At 58.7% G+C, this 14,139-nt stretch overlaps 1 protein-coding gene across 2 annotated transcripts; it reads left to right on the top strand.

Moving 5' to 3' along the window:
* The first annotated feature begins 9,490 nt into the window (after positions 1 to 9,490).
* GBX2 (gastrulation brain homeobox 2) lies at positions 9,491 to 12,108 on the top strand. Of its 2 annotated transcripts, none has more exons than XM_043578243.1 (2): positions 9,491 to 10,165; positions 11,155 to 11,263. In XM_043578243.1, exons 1-2 carry the CDS (start codon positions 9,576 to 9,578, stop codon positions 11,261 to 11,263), a joined length of 699 nt encoding a protein of 232 aa, XP_043434178.1. In that variant the 5' UTR covers positions 9,491 to 9,575. The 2 variants fall into 2 exon arrangements, with proteins under 2 accessions (XP_043434178.1, XP_043434177.1); XM_043578242.1 differs by having other exon boundaries at positions 9,499 to 10,098; positions 11,155 to 12,108.
* Positions 12,109 to 14,139: the final 2,031 nt, after the last annotated feature.

The raw sequence follows: 14,139 nt of genomic DNA, 5'->3' as shown, positions 1-14,139 counted from the left end.
CGGCTCCCAGGGCCAGGGACCGCCTCGAGCCTCGGTCTCCAGTCGTGCCGCGGGCGCCAGGGTGAGCCGACCCTGGGGCGGCGCTTTGGGAACGCCACCCCACCCCCACCCCCAGGCGTCGCGTGCGTTACACACTACGGTGCATCCAGTTCCACTCGTGGCCTGCGGTTTGTTTTTAAATGCTCAAGAGTCTTGTGATCTGAGGCCGCCCGCAAATTGGTATTCTCCCTCCGAGCGCACAGGCTTGCGTCCCAGGCTGCCCCGGTATCCATCCGGCACTCTGCAACGCCCAGGGGTGGCGGTCGGCGCTGAATCAGTTACCCTACCGAGCAACCGCTCTGGGCCAGGCCCCCTGCCAGGAAGTGCTACGTGATCTGAAGCGGTTCCTGCGACCACCCGTGTCTTAAGCGCTGTATTAATTACCCCCATTTTAGAAACGCAATCAGGAGGCTGGTGGAAGAGATCCCGGAGTTCCCGCCCATTACGCAGATGGAACAGCAGAGGCCGGCGCCCACGATGGTCAAACCCAGATGTCAGAGGGTTTCTTATCCATCCACTTCCAGGATGGGGCTGCTCGGGATGAGTCAGAGTCAGGAAAACACGGGATTTAAAGAGAGCCGAGGTGGGGTTTCTATTACCACATCCAAAATCGGATCGTATTTCACTTTGTGCAATCATGGAGGTCTGGTTCCCCCCACCCTCGTTTATGACAACGGCTTCTCTTGTGTCCTAGACGTTTATAATGAAAAGAAATTGGGAATCTGTTTCCTATGCAATTGTAGGCATGAAAAATAATAGACGTCTTATCCCCGAGAAGGGGAGCTGGGATCTGCTGAGTCTGCTCCCCAGGAACCTCGCAGCCCAAACAGGCTCTAAAGCAGATGCCATTACTTCCATGGCCTACAGGGGGCGGTGCGGGTCCCTGAGCGCTCTGCATACCGGCGTCACTTTTCAGGCTGTTAATCCTTTTGAAATTGTGAAGCCTTAAATAAAAATGTTTCCTGTCATTCCCTCATTAATTTATTAAAACATATAATTCATATTTGAGTTCTGTTTACAGATAGGAAATAACTTGGTTACATTATAAATTTAAAATATGCAATGTAAAATTTGTGTTGCAAAATACAATAAACTATTCAGTTTATTACATTTTAAAGTATAAATTTCCAAATAACATTCAACAGTACTGAATGAACTGAATTTGAATGCTTTTGGGGTTAGAATGAAGTTGAATGTTTAAGTCTCTCTCTCTCTTTTTTTTTTTTTTTGTTTATTTTCTTTTTGAGAGAGACAGAGCATGAGTGGGGGAGGGGCAGAGAGGAATTTTTTTAAGTCTCTCATTTCTTAAGTTTCTTGGGGTTTTCTTGGGTGTCTGGTGTCGCTGTTATGTGTTTGTTGCAATTTAAGTGGGTCTGAGAGAAACTTAACAAGGGGAAATGATAACCAAAAGATTAGCTAGGTCTATCAGCATGATAACGACCAGATTCTAAAATACTCCTCTTCTCAAAGAAATAAATGAATACAAGGAGGGGACATGATGCCCAAGGAGGGGAGGGGAAAGTGCCTGAACTCGGTGAATGCATCAGATTGGTCACATGATGTCAATCACCCTCATTCCCTGAGCCATCATGATCAATTTCTGCTCCTCCTGAAGCTTCGCGTTCGTTATCGTCCCAGACTTCAGAGAACAGAAGGTTTGTCCGGGTGGAGATGAGCAGGATTGCTTCTGGCTTTGGCTCATTTCCCAGCTGAGCCCAGTTTCCCCACACATGCCCTGGAGAAGGAGAGCTGGAGGCAGAGGCCTGGTTTGAACAGGCAACCGACACCCACGGGGGGCGGGGGGATCAGAAGCAGCCCCCAAGCGGCTCTCCTGGTGTCCATGGCAATGTCCCTGCAGGCAGCAGTCACCTCAGTGCAGTCACCCACATGAGTAACTTCCCCTCGAAGGGTGTTTCAAAGTCACTGTGCAGAATAAACACTAGATAGTAAGGTATGAACAACACCCTTTCTTTAACTCTGTTCGTCAGAAAGAAGGGAGGAAAGAGGGGAAAAGGGAGGGAAGGAAGGAAGAAGGAAGGGAGGGAGGAAGGAAGGGAGGGAGGGAGGAAGGAAAGAATGATGGGAGAAAGAATGGGAGGGAGGAAGGAAGGAGGGGAGGGAGAGAAGGGAGGGACTGTCAACACGGGCGCACACACATACACACACACACACACACACACACACACACACACACACACACACAAGGTGCACATGAGAGCTCCTCTCTCCTCGGTCCCTTTTTCTGCTGTGTGACCTACAGGCTGGCCCCTAGAAGAAAATACTCTGGGATGTCACAGCTTCCTCTCTACCCTTGCTCTGGGCTCCTTCTCTCCCTTAAGTTTGGGGACTTCAGGCTACACCCACAAGGGAGACCACTGTTGGCAATATCAGGCAAATTCAGTTGCCTGTATTTTTTCAGACGACAGGTGCAGGAAATTCCAAGATTCTTCCGTTTCAAAGGCCTGGCAGGTCAGCATTTCCCACGAGGGGCTGTATACTGAGGGCAGCAGGGGCAATAAAGAGACCTAAAAGCAAGGATGCGCTCCCTCTGGTACCCCTGCAAGCCTTTTCTCGGGCAGTAGCAGGGAATGATAACAATAGTGAAGGTGTACGATTTGACTAGGGAATGGCTTTGGATTGTCCCAGCCCGGCAAACACGGAGGCCTGCTTTCGCGTCACTTCTCAGGCCTCACTTGAAGGCACTTGGCTCACTCCCTTGTGGCCCATGGCCTACACCTGACCTCAGGTCGCTGAGCAAAGGGGTTAGGTGAAGGGTTCAAGGAGAGCGGGAAGGGGAGTTGAGTCCCGTGGCCGGCCTCTGCTGACTGCAGCGCTCAGTGTCTTTTTAGCCCCTCAAACAAGAGTCAAGAGTCAGAGATCTACACTGAGATCTTTCTCCAGTGCGGGGTGCGCCCATCCCAGTGGCTTTGGGGCACGCAATTTCTTTTCCCTGCCTCTGAAAGTTGGGCGCTGTGTCCCTGTCTGCCTTTCTAGAAGGGACTGGCATCAAGTGTTATCTTCCCTGAATTGTGGGTTAGTGGAAGGGCTCTCCCCCGCCTGCAACAGCACACAGCCCTTCTGCCCTCTCTTTGGGAAAGCCTGACATTTAACGTGGCCCTCCGTGAGCTGCTGTCCCTACCAGTCAAAACCCGTCCTTTGGGGACAGCTCAAGGGAGCCAGTTGGTCAGTTACACACATACCTACCTGGAGTTTCTCTTAGCTTATGGCTAAGTGAAATTTTACAATGGCCTTTTCCGGGAAATCACAGGAGTGAGGGAGGCCACCCTAAGGCTCCCTCCCCAGTTAGCCAACCCCTCTTCCCCCAGCGTTTCCTCCCAATGCCTGTCCCCTGCCCTGTGACATCCTCTGCAGGCGATGTTTTCTCTTCGAAAGGAGCAGTGACCAAAGCAAGTGCGGTCTCTGCTTTACAAGTATTTCTGGAAGGAGGAGACACGGAGTTCTGCCTAAAAGCGACGGCTGCTTTCCACCCGGACCCGCAGAAGTTCAAGCTGGAGCGGCGCCCCCGATGTGGGTAGCTGTTGCTCCAAACGCTCTCTGGCTCCCTCCGGTGTGGTTTCCAAAGGGTTAAATGGATGAAGTCGAGGTGAACCGCCTCCTTTTTAAAAGACGACTCGCCTGCTGGGGTCTGGGCTGTCGAGGGGTGGTGGCAGGGGCCGTGGTTTGCGAGGACCCCGGGGGTCTCGAGACCCCCAGCCACCCGGGGAGACGCGCCCGGACACCGGGTCTCCTCTCGAGCGGTGGAAGCGCGTAGGGCGCACGGCTGAGCCCGGGCCCTGGTCGCTAGCCCGACGCTTCCCGCTTCAGCATCCATTAGACGCCGGCCGTGGCCAGCGGGCAGGACGGGACCCGGGGACGGTAGCGGATCCCCGCGTCCCAGGAGGCCTGCTCCTCAGGCGGTCCCCGAGGCCCCAGTGCTGGCTGCGCCCCTCCTCACCCCTCCGTGCCCTCTGCCCGCCTCCCAGGCCGCCGTTTTCGCGGCCCCGGGATTAGCATATCTGTGAAGTCCCGCAAACAATGCCCGCTGTGCGGGGAGATGAAAGTCGGGCGCAGGGTGGCGGGGGCGCCGTTTGAAGTCCCCGAAAGGTGGGGCCGCGGGAATCCGAGGGCGCAGATGGGAGGAGACAGAGCCAGGTGAGAAACGCCACGCGGCCTGCGCCTCCCTCCCCAGCGCCCCGGGGCCGGGGGTTCGCGACCGCACGGCCTCCCAGACCCTGCCCGGCCCGGGCCCTCGCTGCCCCTCGCCGCCCGCGCCCCAGCCTCCGTCTCCCAAATGCAGCCCTCCGGCCCGGCTCGCGCCCTCTTCCCAGCCTGGGAAACCGGGGCCGACCGGCTCAGTCCCCGCAGAGGATCCCCCTGCCACCGCTCCCCGCCCCCCACCCCCGCCCGGGCTGGGTGCTGCCTGGGCGATTAGCGTTGAGCGCGGGCGCAGGGCTTCTCGGTCCATCCAGTACCCCCAGTGGGTCACGCACTCGCCGCTCCAACCTGTAGGGCTTTTCGGAAAAGGAAGTGGGACCCCTGCCTGCGCCCTCGCACGCCTAGGCCCAGGCTCTGCAGCCCGAGCCCGAGGTAGGGTGACGGGTCAGCGCGTCCACGCCCGCAGTCCCCAGCCTCCCGGGTGGTGTGAGAACGCCTCATCCCGGCCCCCAGATCGCACGAGGGCACGGGTCGCGGGCCACCAGGCCGTGGTCCCGCCGGTTCCTCCGCACTGGGGTGGGGAGGGCGGCGCAGGTGTTAGGGGTCACGTTTCCCGCCCTTCAGGCCTGAGGGGAACATTTTCCAACCTCCTCCCCCCCCCCAGGAAAATGCAAAACAAAACAAAACAAAACAAAAGTCTCCTCCCCTTCACGTTTCTGGTGTTTGCGGTTTTGTTGCTGCTACTTTGAGGGTGGGGGACAAAAAGCGAAACTTTCTACATAAGAATGTCGCGGCACACAGCCCCGAAAAGTGTTTCTTCTTCAGGGCGCTTTAGAAAAACCCCCTGTCCTGCTTTCTGCATGGTCAAGGAGCAGAATAATGAAACCAAAGACTTTCATTTTATAAACCACTTGATCTTTGCTTGGGAAACTCTATTAATTGAATGGGTTTGCCTTTTTTGCCAGGTCCCCTTTATCATTATTTATGGGCTTTAAATTGTTTAAAGTTCCCTTGACGTTCAATTTACAAGTTTGGGGACTTTTTTTGTTCTGCCTTTTGTCCTGGAGAAAGACATCGTGTTGGAAGTGCTTTGAAAAGCCAAACAGGAGAGGTTGGCAATGAAAGGGAAGCGGGCGAGATCCCTTTTAATTCCGTCCTGTTAGTGAATGGCTCTTTTACATAATTGCAGGGGCTATTTCAAAGCCAGCCAAGGGCTGACTTCACTTAGAACCACATGGAGTCTATTTTGGGCTTTCAGATTAAAAAAAAAAAAAAAAGCTGAATAAAATAGTTAGAAAAGATGAGACTTCAATGCTTTCTGCTACTTGCAAATTGGTGTGTCTGATGGGGAATTTTTTACACAAGCACCCCTTTGTAAGTGCGTCTTGGGCTTGGGAGGGACTGTTGTGAGTTTGCTGGGTGTGAATCTCAATTGCTCTTCCGCAAATAAAAGCCATCCCAAGCTATTTCCCAACTATTGCCAGGAGCGAGAGCTAGTGCAAAGACCGAATGATCAGGCCACTCAAAGTCTCTATAAATAAAAACAACACGGTTGCCAGAGAAACCAGCCGGCCTCCTGGGACTGGGTGGCGGGCGGGCGCGCCGGGCCCGGCTAGGTCTGCAGGTTTCTCCGCACCCACGAAGAACCTGGGGCGCCCACGCTGCCCCCTCTCCTGCACCGCCCGCGACCTCGACCCTGGCGGCTGCCTGGAAACGCGCCGTTCGCCGCGCCGCCTCCTCCGGGCTGGACTCGCCAGGCCGACGCAAGTTTGCCGCGTGAATATTCATGTCCTTGCACACTTAGCATCTTGTACTCAGCCGTCATACACCTGCGTGCAAGCGTTGCCTGGGACAGCCCCGAAGCGCGGAGACAACTTAATTACCACCACTTTTACTGACGTCTGGGGTTTTAAGTGGCTTAATACGATCTTGGCACTGGCCGAGAAAAGTGCCCGAGGGGTGGGCCAACTTCTTTGCCGGAGCTTTCCTGGGTAGGGGGAGGGGGAGTTCGCGGAAGTTAACTAGAGTTGGAGGACCCAGGTGTGTCCCTTCGGTGGCGTCCTTCCTTCTTCCTAATCCCAGGGAGTTGTTGGTGGAGGACCTCTTAAGGCAAAGTTGCAAAGGTCTGTGCCGGCCGGTTTTCCTGCGCAGCCTGGGCCGAGCTGGGTCACCCCAAGGGCTGTGCGGTGTGAGGCAGTTCCGAGGTAAGCAGGTAGGAATCCGAAGGATGGGCAAACCACGTACCTGTCGCTCGCTACCCATAAATCTCTCCGAGGAGACGGGGGGAAACTCTAAAGGCTGTTACTAGCCGCAGTCTCCCACGCTCGGCACGCTTTGCAAGGTAGCTGAGGTGCCCCGAATGAATCTTGTTAACCACGGCGAAACACGAGGATCCTTTTATGACGCGAACAGTCGTTTTCTAAGTAGTTAAGCATTAGATGAGAAAATATTACTGCGCTGCATTCGAGAAAAAGCACACTAGTAAATAAAATTCATATTGACGAGAATTCTCTGAACTCACTAATAAAAGAAGATTAGTATGATAACCCCCGCAGTCAATACTTTCCGGAGCAATTTATGGATGCAAATAATATGCCATCAAATTATTTCAAGTGTAGCTATAATTCAACGGACCTAAATCTTCCTGCTGAACTTTAAATGTAGAATTATCACCAAAATAATCAAAGGAATCCCGGTTTCTCGGAGGGTAATCAGGCGGCGGAAGTCCCTAGAACAATATTTTTTCGGCGAAAGAGCAAAGTGGATGGCAAATCGGCCTGGGTGAGATGAACAGGTTACACCCGCGCGCCGGTGTCAAGCGGGGAAGAGACCCGACTGCAGCGACGTAAATCAAGCAAGGGAGTCGCACATTTTTTCTTAGTGTTCAAACAACACGGTAACCACACCAGAGCCTGCGTGCCTGCAACTGTCTCATAATGAGAGGGAGTATTTATTATGCTCGTAAAGAGATCAGCCTTTTGCCCTGGGCTTCGATTTGGTGTTTTGTTTTTGCTTTTCCCCTTTTCTTCTCTTTCTTCTTTTGTAGGAGTGGAGAAAGAGGGATAGAGCTCAGAGACCCCACAGACACTGCCTTCCCCGTGGATTCCAACGATCCCCCTGCACACCGCCTAAGCCACCTCGGGGTCTGGGCGTGAAGCGAGTGGAGGCAATACAGCCAGCAGCGTCCTAATGAATTCCTTTCAAACCGCCTGCCGCCGGAGCCATCTATTACAGCGGCCTGGAGTGGGGAAACGCGCTCGCGCTCGAGACGTCTTTGTCCGGGTGGCGGTGGGGCGGGGGGTGGGGGGGCGGGGAGGGGATGGGGAGGAGGCGAGCAGGGGGAGGGCGGCTGGCGGCGGGGCCGGCGAGTTTTCCCAGCACTCAGGGGCGCCGGGGATGCACCCTCCTCTCTTTCTTTCCTCCAGGGCCCTTTGGGTGGGCAGGGGGTTTCTGGCGGAAGAGGTGGTCTGGAATTAAGACGTCCCCCTGGGGGCCTTGGGGTTACAGCGGGGGAAAGGAGAGCTTCAAAGAATAGGGTCGATAAATTCATAAAGATCGATTTATCTTTATCTCCCAATTAAATGTGCTTGTAAGTGATACATAACACACGTCCAACACGGGCCAACTCCCCAACCACTAGCTCCTCGGCGTGAGCGGATTTTTAATGACTGATATAACAATGCCCATCTCGGCTCGCCTCGCAAGCCAGGTGCTTGTCGGCTGTTCCCGGCGAACGTCTAGACCCAGGAAGTTGGAGCCGAGGCCCTGGAGGCGCGTGGAAGCCCCGCGCGCGCTGGCGCGCTTTGCACCGTCTGCCCCGGCCACGAATAGATTCCCCTTTTAGAGAGAACACGAGAATCGGAAGTTTGTCTTTTTGTCACAGATTAGGGGATGAGAACATCCCTAGCTCCCACTCCCTCCCCGCCAGTTAGTCCCCTCGCTCCCAAATTCTGGGGTGTTACCATCGTCGAGACAGGGGAAACATCTTGAGGGAATCGGCTCCGTCCGGCAGTAGGCGGAGGGGACCCGCGCGCCCTCGAGTCCTCGCGCAGGAAACCGGGTGGCGGCGCCGGGGTGAGCGCTCCCTCCGTTCTCAACGTGCTTAATTAGCGCCTATTTACAAAACGCAGCTTTTATTTGAGCAAACATCATAAAGCTTTCATCAGGATAATCTCACGTTATACAATCTGGAGGCACAGCAACTCCCCCTTCCTCCCCGAGGATGGAGCAGATAAAGGACTCGCTTTATTATCATAATTATCGTGGCTGTTATTTTGGTGCGCGCAGGCAAAGTGTGTAAATAGGTGCGATGATTAAGAATGTCATGAAAAATGAGAAGGGATCGCTCGCAGGAGGGCCCAGCTCGGGATGGGGGAACCAGCAGCCTCCTCGCCCCGCCCGGGAGCGCGGGGGACGCGCTCAGAGACCCGGCCGGCTCCCGCCGGTGGCTAGGGCCTTCCGGCTCCCGACCAGCGCCCTGGGGGCGGATGTGAAGGGGCAGGACCTTGCTCCCAACTCCGGGAACCTCTTCTGGACCACGGGCGCAGCAGCAGCACCCAACGCTAGGGTGAGCCGCGGGCAGGTTTGTTCCAGCGCTAGGAGGAAGAAGTAAAACGCCCTCGGCTGAGCCGCGGTAGGTCCTAGCCCCGGAAGCTGCCCTTGGACGCGGCCTCGACGAGGCTGCCGGGCCACGGGGCTCGAGCCTTGGAGGCAACAGCCCCTTTCAAGTTTGCGCGGCGCGGACCCGGCGCGCAGGCTCCGGCTCTCGGGCCCGCGCGCTCCGCCGGCGGCGCCCGCAGCCCGCTCCCGGCCAGCCCTGGTGGAAGGGGCGGAGCCCCGTTTTCGCTCCGCCTCCTCCCGGCGCAGCCAATAGGCGGTGGCGTCCGGCCCCACGTGACGTAAGCCCGGCCGGGCAGCAGGCAAAATGTGAATGAGAAAGAGGAGCGCGATTTAAAGGTGCTGGCGGCGCCCGCCGAAGACAAGTGCGCCAGCTTCGCGCGCTCCCCAGCGGCCCGCGGGAGGCGACGGACTGCGGATCGGACAGACGGACGCACTGACGGCTGCGAGCCGGGGCCGAGGGGGGCAGACGACACGCGCGCGGGCTCCGACGGGCAAGAGGCGGGCAGCGGCTCCAGCGAGCCCGCGGGGCCCGGGTGCCCTCTCCACTCCGGAGCTCACGACCTCACCCCGCGCGCTGCCCGCACCCGCTCCCGCCGGGCATGCAACCCGCTCAGGGCTGAGGGTCGGCGGCGCCTGTTTTCAGGGTCCGGCTCGGCCCCTGCGCGGCGCACCCGGCTGTGCTCCCAGCGCCCGGCGGGCTTCCTGGCGGCGGCGCGGCGCGGGGACTTTTCGCCTCTCGCTGGCCTCTTCCGAGCGCGTCTATGAGCGCAGCGTTCCCGCCGTCGCTGATGATGATGCAGCGCCCGCTGGGGAGTAGTACCGCCTTCAGCATAGACTCGCTGATCGGCAGCCCGCCGCAGCCCAGCCCCGGCCATTTCGTCTACACCGGCTACCCCATGTTTATGCCCTACCGGCCGGTGGTGCTGCCGCCGCCGCCGCCGCCGCCTCCCGCGCTGCCCCAGGCCGCGCTGCAGCCCGCGCTGCCGCCCGCGCACCCTCACCACCAGATCCCCAGCCTGCCCACCGGCTTCTGCTCCAGCTTGGCGCAGGGCATGGCGCTCACCTCCACGCTCATGGCTACGCTGCCCGGAGGCTTCTCCGCGTCTCCCCAGCACCAGGAGGCGGCGGCCGCCCGCAAGTTCGCGCCGCAGCCGCTGCCGGGTGGCGGCAACTTCGACAAGGCTGAGGCGCTGCAAGCCGACACTGAGGACGGCAAAGCCTTCCTGGCCAAGGAGGGCTCGTTGCTCGCCTTCTCCGCGGCCGAGGCGGTGCAGGCGTCGCTCGGTGAGTCGGCGGCGCGCGCGGCCGGGGCGCGGGGGCGGGAGGGGGGGCGGGGGCGAGCCCGCTCCGGGTTCCCGCGGGCGCAGAGGGGGCGAGGCCAAGCCCCCCACACGACCCCCCGCCCCGGCCCCCCTCTCCGGAGCAGCGGGAGGACGCGGCCGAGCGGTGCCGCGAGGCCTCCGGGGGGCATTTAGAGCCGAGCAACAAGCTAGGGCTTAGGGGTAGTAGCATTTAGCCCTCGGGGCCAGCTGCTGCGCCGGGCGGCTGTTCGTCTGTCCGGCGGCGAGTTTGGAGGAGTCTGTCCCCCCTCCCGCGCGCCGTGACCTGGGGTCCTGGATGAGTTTCAACCTTTAGGGGTGGCGGGTTGGGCTGTGCGTCTCAACCGTGCGTGTGCTCAGGGGCGCCCAGACCTATTAACCCCCTTCACTGGGCTTGGTGCTTGCCCGGGAGAAGCCGATTCCCGGGAGGCTGTGCGTCTGCGTGTGTGTTGGGGTGTCTTGTGGGAACTTCTCCTAAGGCTACAAAACTTCCCTTTCGCCAACATCATCTGCCTCAAAAAAAAAAAAAAAAAAAAAAAAAAAAAAAAGACCCGGTCTGGGATCTCCACCTCCCTGTGGCCCCACTTTGGCTGCGATGAAATCGAGGTTCACTGAATCTTCACTGGGGGGTGGGGGGAGGCAAGATGGATCGTGAATTTCCCCCTTCAGTCCTCACCCAGCCCCCACCCCGGGGACAAAGAGGATGCTGCTCTCTTGGGCCTCACGCCTCCTGTTACTTCGGCCTTAAGCTGCCGGAGGCTGGGAGGGTGCAGACGCGGCCTGGCGGCCCCTTGAGTGATGGTTCTGGGCAAAGGGCCGTCGCCTGTCCTGTCTCCTCTCCTCCTTTGAGCTTTCTCACGCCCCCCCCCCCCTTCTCTACCCCTCAAAGGCCAGGAAATCACAATGTGTTAATGTCATAGAAAGACAATCCGCTAAGGGCGGGGGAGGCCCGAGTGGCGGTGGGAAGGGGAGAAGGCCAGTGTGCGAAATGTAATAAACCGCCGTTTGGTTTTGCTTTCAGTCGGGGCTGTCAGAGGGCAAGGGAAAGACGAGTCAAAGGTGGAAGACGACCCGAAGGGCAAGGAGGAGAGTTTCTCGCTGGAGAGCGATCTGGACTACAGCTCGGATGACAATCTGACCGGCCAGGCGGCTCACAAGGAGGAAGACCCCGGCCACGGGCTGGAGGAGGCCCCGCCGAGCGGCGGCGCCGCGGGCAGCACCACGTCCACGGGCAAGAACCGGCGGCGGCGGACTGCCTTCACCAGTGAGCAGCTGCTGGAGTTGGAGAAGGAGTTCCACTGCAAAAAGTACCTGTCGCTGACCGAGCGCTCGCAGATCGCCCACGCCCTCAAACTCAGCGAGGTGCAAGTGAAAATCTGGTTCCAGAACCGCCGGGCCAAGTGGAAACGGGTGAAGGCTGGCAACGCCAATTCCAAGACAGGGGAGCCCTCCAGGAACCCCAAGATCGTCGTCCCCATCCCCGTCCACGTCAGCAGGTTCGCCATCAGAAGTCAGCATCAGCAGCTGGAGCAGGCCCGACCCTGAGGGCCCAGGGAGAGCCAGGGCCTGGACCGCCGTTGGAGAAGCTACAGCTCTGGAAGGAAACCACGGTGGCCTCTGCCATGTTTGAAGCAAAACTCAAAGTCACCCCCCCCCCCCACACACACACACCCAACTTTGGACATCCCAAGCACACTGAGAGTATATTCATTCAGAAGGCTGAAGACTGCTTTCGAAGGGACTACAGCTGTACCTGATGACACAGTAAATATTTATTATACTATCCTACTTTGTACATAGATATCTATATAAACTGGATCTCAGCTGCAGTATTTTGAAAGTTAGAGGACCAAACTGCCCTGTAATATTCTCCACTCACATTCCAGAAGAAAACAGAACCTCTGCTGTAATCCTCCACGGATAGCAGCCACCTTTCCATACTTTTCCAAAGGTAAACATAACACTGAAGAACAAACCCTCGTTTTTGTTTCTGTTTTGGGTTTGTTTTTTTTTTTTGGTTTTTTGTTTGTTTTTGTTTTTGGTTTTGTTTTTAAGTTGACCGAAAAGCAGACGTTTTGGGGGCAGCCTGGAAATTTGCTTTGCTTTGGTTTTGCTTGGCGTTCTTTCCTGGGGTTGCACATCCTATCTGAGCCATGTTTGGAAGCACGTCTCTGTTGTGTTTAATTTATTTCAATGTAGCTTATTTTCTTATAAGTTATGACATTTAAACAATCGCAGTCTTGTGAATAATAAAAAGGAGAGAGAGAGAGAAGGGAAAAAAAAAAAAAGACCAATCTCTGGGTCTCGTGAGTGTGTCTAGATTTCAGTGTTTACAGGGCACCACGGCAGAATGGCCAGGCAGCTGGTCTGGGACCAGCACTGGATCAAAGTCCCCCGTCCTGGTCTCCGCAGGCTGGCGGGACACAACACACCCCGCACCTTCCCAGGTTTCTAATTGGCGAGCAAGAGCTCTAGCTGGGTTATAAATTTCAGGGACCCTAACTTTCACCTGAGAAAGCTGACATCTCCCCCTTTTGCATGGTCTAATCACTACCTAGGAGGCTGGCAAACTTGGGCCAGAGTAAGAGGCGGGCGCCCGGAGGAGGGAAAGCGAGTGCGGGTACTGGCGGCTTTTCACTAACTCCCGATGCTCTAAATCGACCACAGCCAGGGAGGAGACGCGTTCCCCCCCCCCCCCCCCCCCCCCCCACATCCCCGATCCGAAAAGAAGCGGTGCTCGCTCCCCAGGCTGGGCCGTGGACCCATAAATCAGGCTCCGGGCGTTATCTTCCGACAGGCGCAGAAACCCACCAAACCGAGCAGGGCTTCCGGGCAGCGCTCCGCGCGGAGGCGGAGGCGGGCCGTGAGCGCCAGCGGGCCGGGCACCTCCCTCGGCGGGCGGGGTCGGAGGGGCGGGACCCGACCACCGCCCCACCCCGAGGGCGCCGGGGCGGTCGGCAGCACAAAGCGGGGGAAGGGAAGAGGAAGGCCGGCGGGTGGGCGGCGGGCCCGCGGGGGTGCCTGAGAGCCGGGCGGCTCCCCGCCTCGGCCCGGAGGCCCACGGGGCGCGGGCGGGGCGTGCCCCGACCCCCTGTCCCGCTCCCCACCCCACCCCCCCACCGCCGGAGCCCAGCCCGGGACGCCCGCTCCTTTCCCGACCCCGAAGCGCCGGGCCAGGCCCCCTGGAGAAAGTCGTGGGCAGGCCCGGGGTGCTCGGGGGGCGTGGAGCGGGCGAGCGAGAGTGAGCGAGCGCGGCTCCAGAGCCCTGGCCGCGGCCAGCAAACCTGCAGCCCGAAGGGCGAAGAGAAGCCAGAGGCTTCCCCGGCCTCGGCCTCGCCGGTGGAGAGCGGGTGCCGAAGCCGCCGCGCGCGGTACCCACCGCGGCTCTCTCAGCCCAAGAAGGGGGAACTCGTCGCCCTAGGTCAATACTCGTATTGGCTCAATTTACGCGGGGACTGAGGCCTCCACCGGCACTCGGGCACAAGGTGAGGGACGGACGCGACCAAGTCACCGTTTCCCGCCGCTGTTCCCAAGACTTCCAGCGGCGGAAGATGGCCCAGACTTGGGTTTTGAGCACAATAAAACGGAGTGGCCGGTCCTCCGAAGGCCTCAGCCGGCTCTGCGGGGCGCGGAGAGCTTGGGGGCTCCTTCCTGTCCCCCACCTAGAACCCTGGGGCCTTTCCCTGCCCTGGCGCCTGGTCCGCGAGGCCCGGCTGCTCCCCCTGATCCCGCCAGTGGCCCGCCGGTGAGCGCGCCCTGATCGCCCGTGAGCGTCATCTGCTTGGGGCTGGTTTCCCCTGGCCACACGCCGCTACCGTGCATTTGAGGCCAGCGGAGACACCGCCCCCACCACATCCCGTTCCCCCGCCCCCACCCCGCACACCTGAGCCAGCCAGTCCCTGGCCGGGAGGGATCTGCGCCCCGGCGGAACAGCGGCTGGTGGTGCAGGGTCCCAGTCGCAGAACCGGGGGAGCGGCGGCCTCCCCGGCGGGGGGCCCCCACTCGG

This window comes from Prionailurus bengalensis, chromosome C1 (genome assembly GCF_016509475.1).
Source record: "Prionailurus bengalensis isolate Pbe53 chromosome C1, Fcat_Pben_1.1_paternal_pri, whole genome shotgun sequence".
Classification (NCBI taxonomy): Eukaryota; Metazoa; Chordata; class Mammalia; order Carnivora; family Felidae; genus Prionailurus; species Prionailurus bengalensis.
The sequence above is the reverse complement of the archived record's forward strand: the minus strand, read 5'-3'. Positions and strand labels throughout refer to the sequence as shown.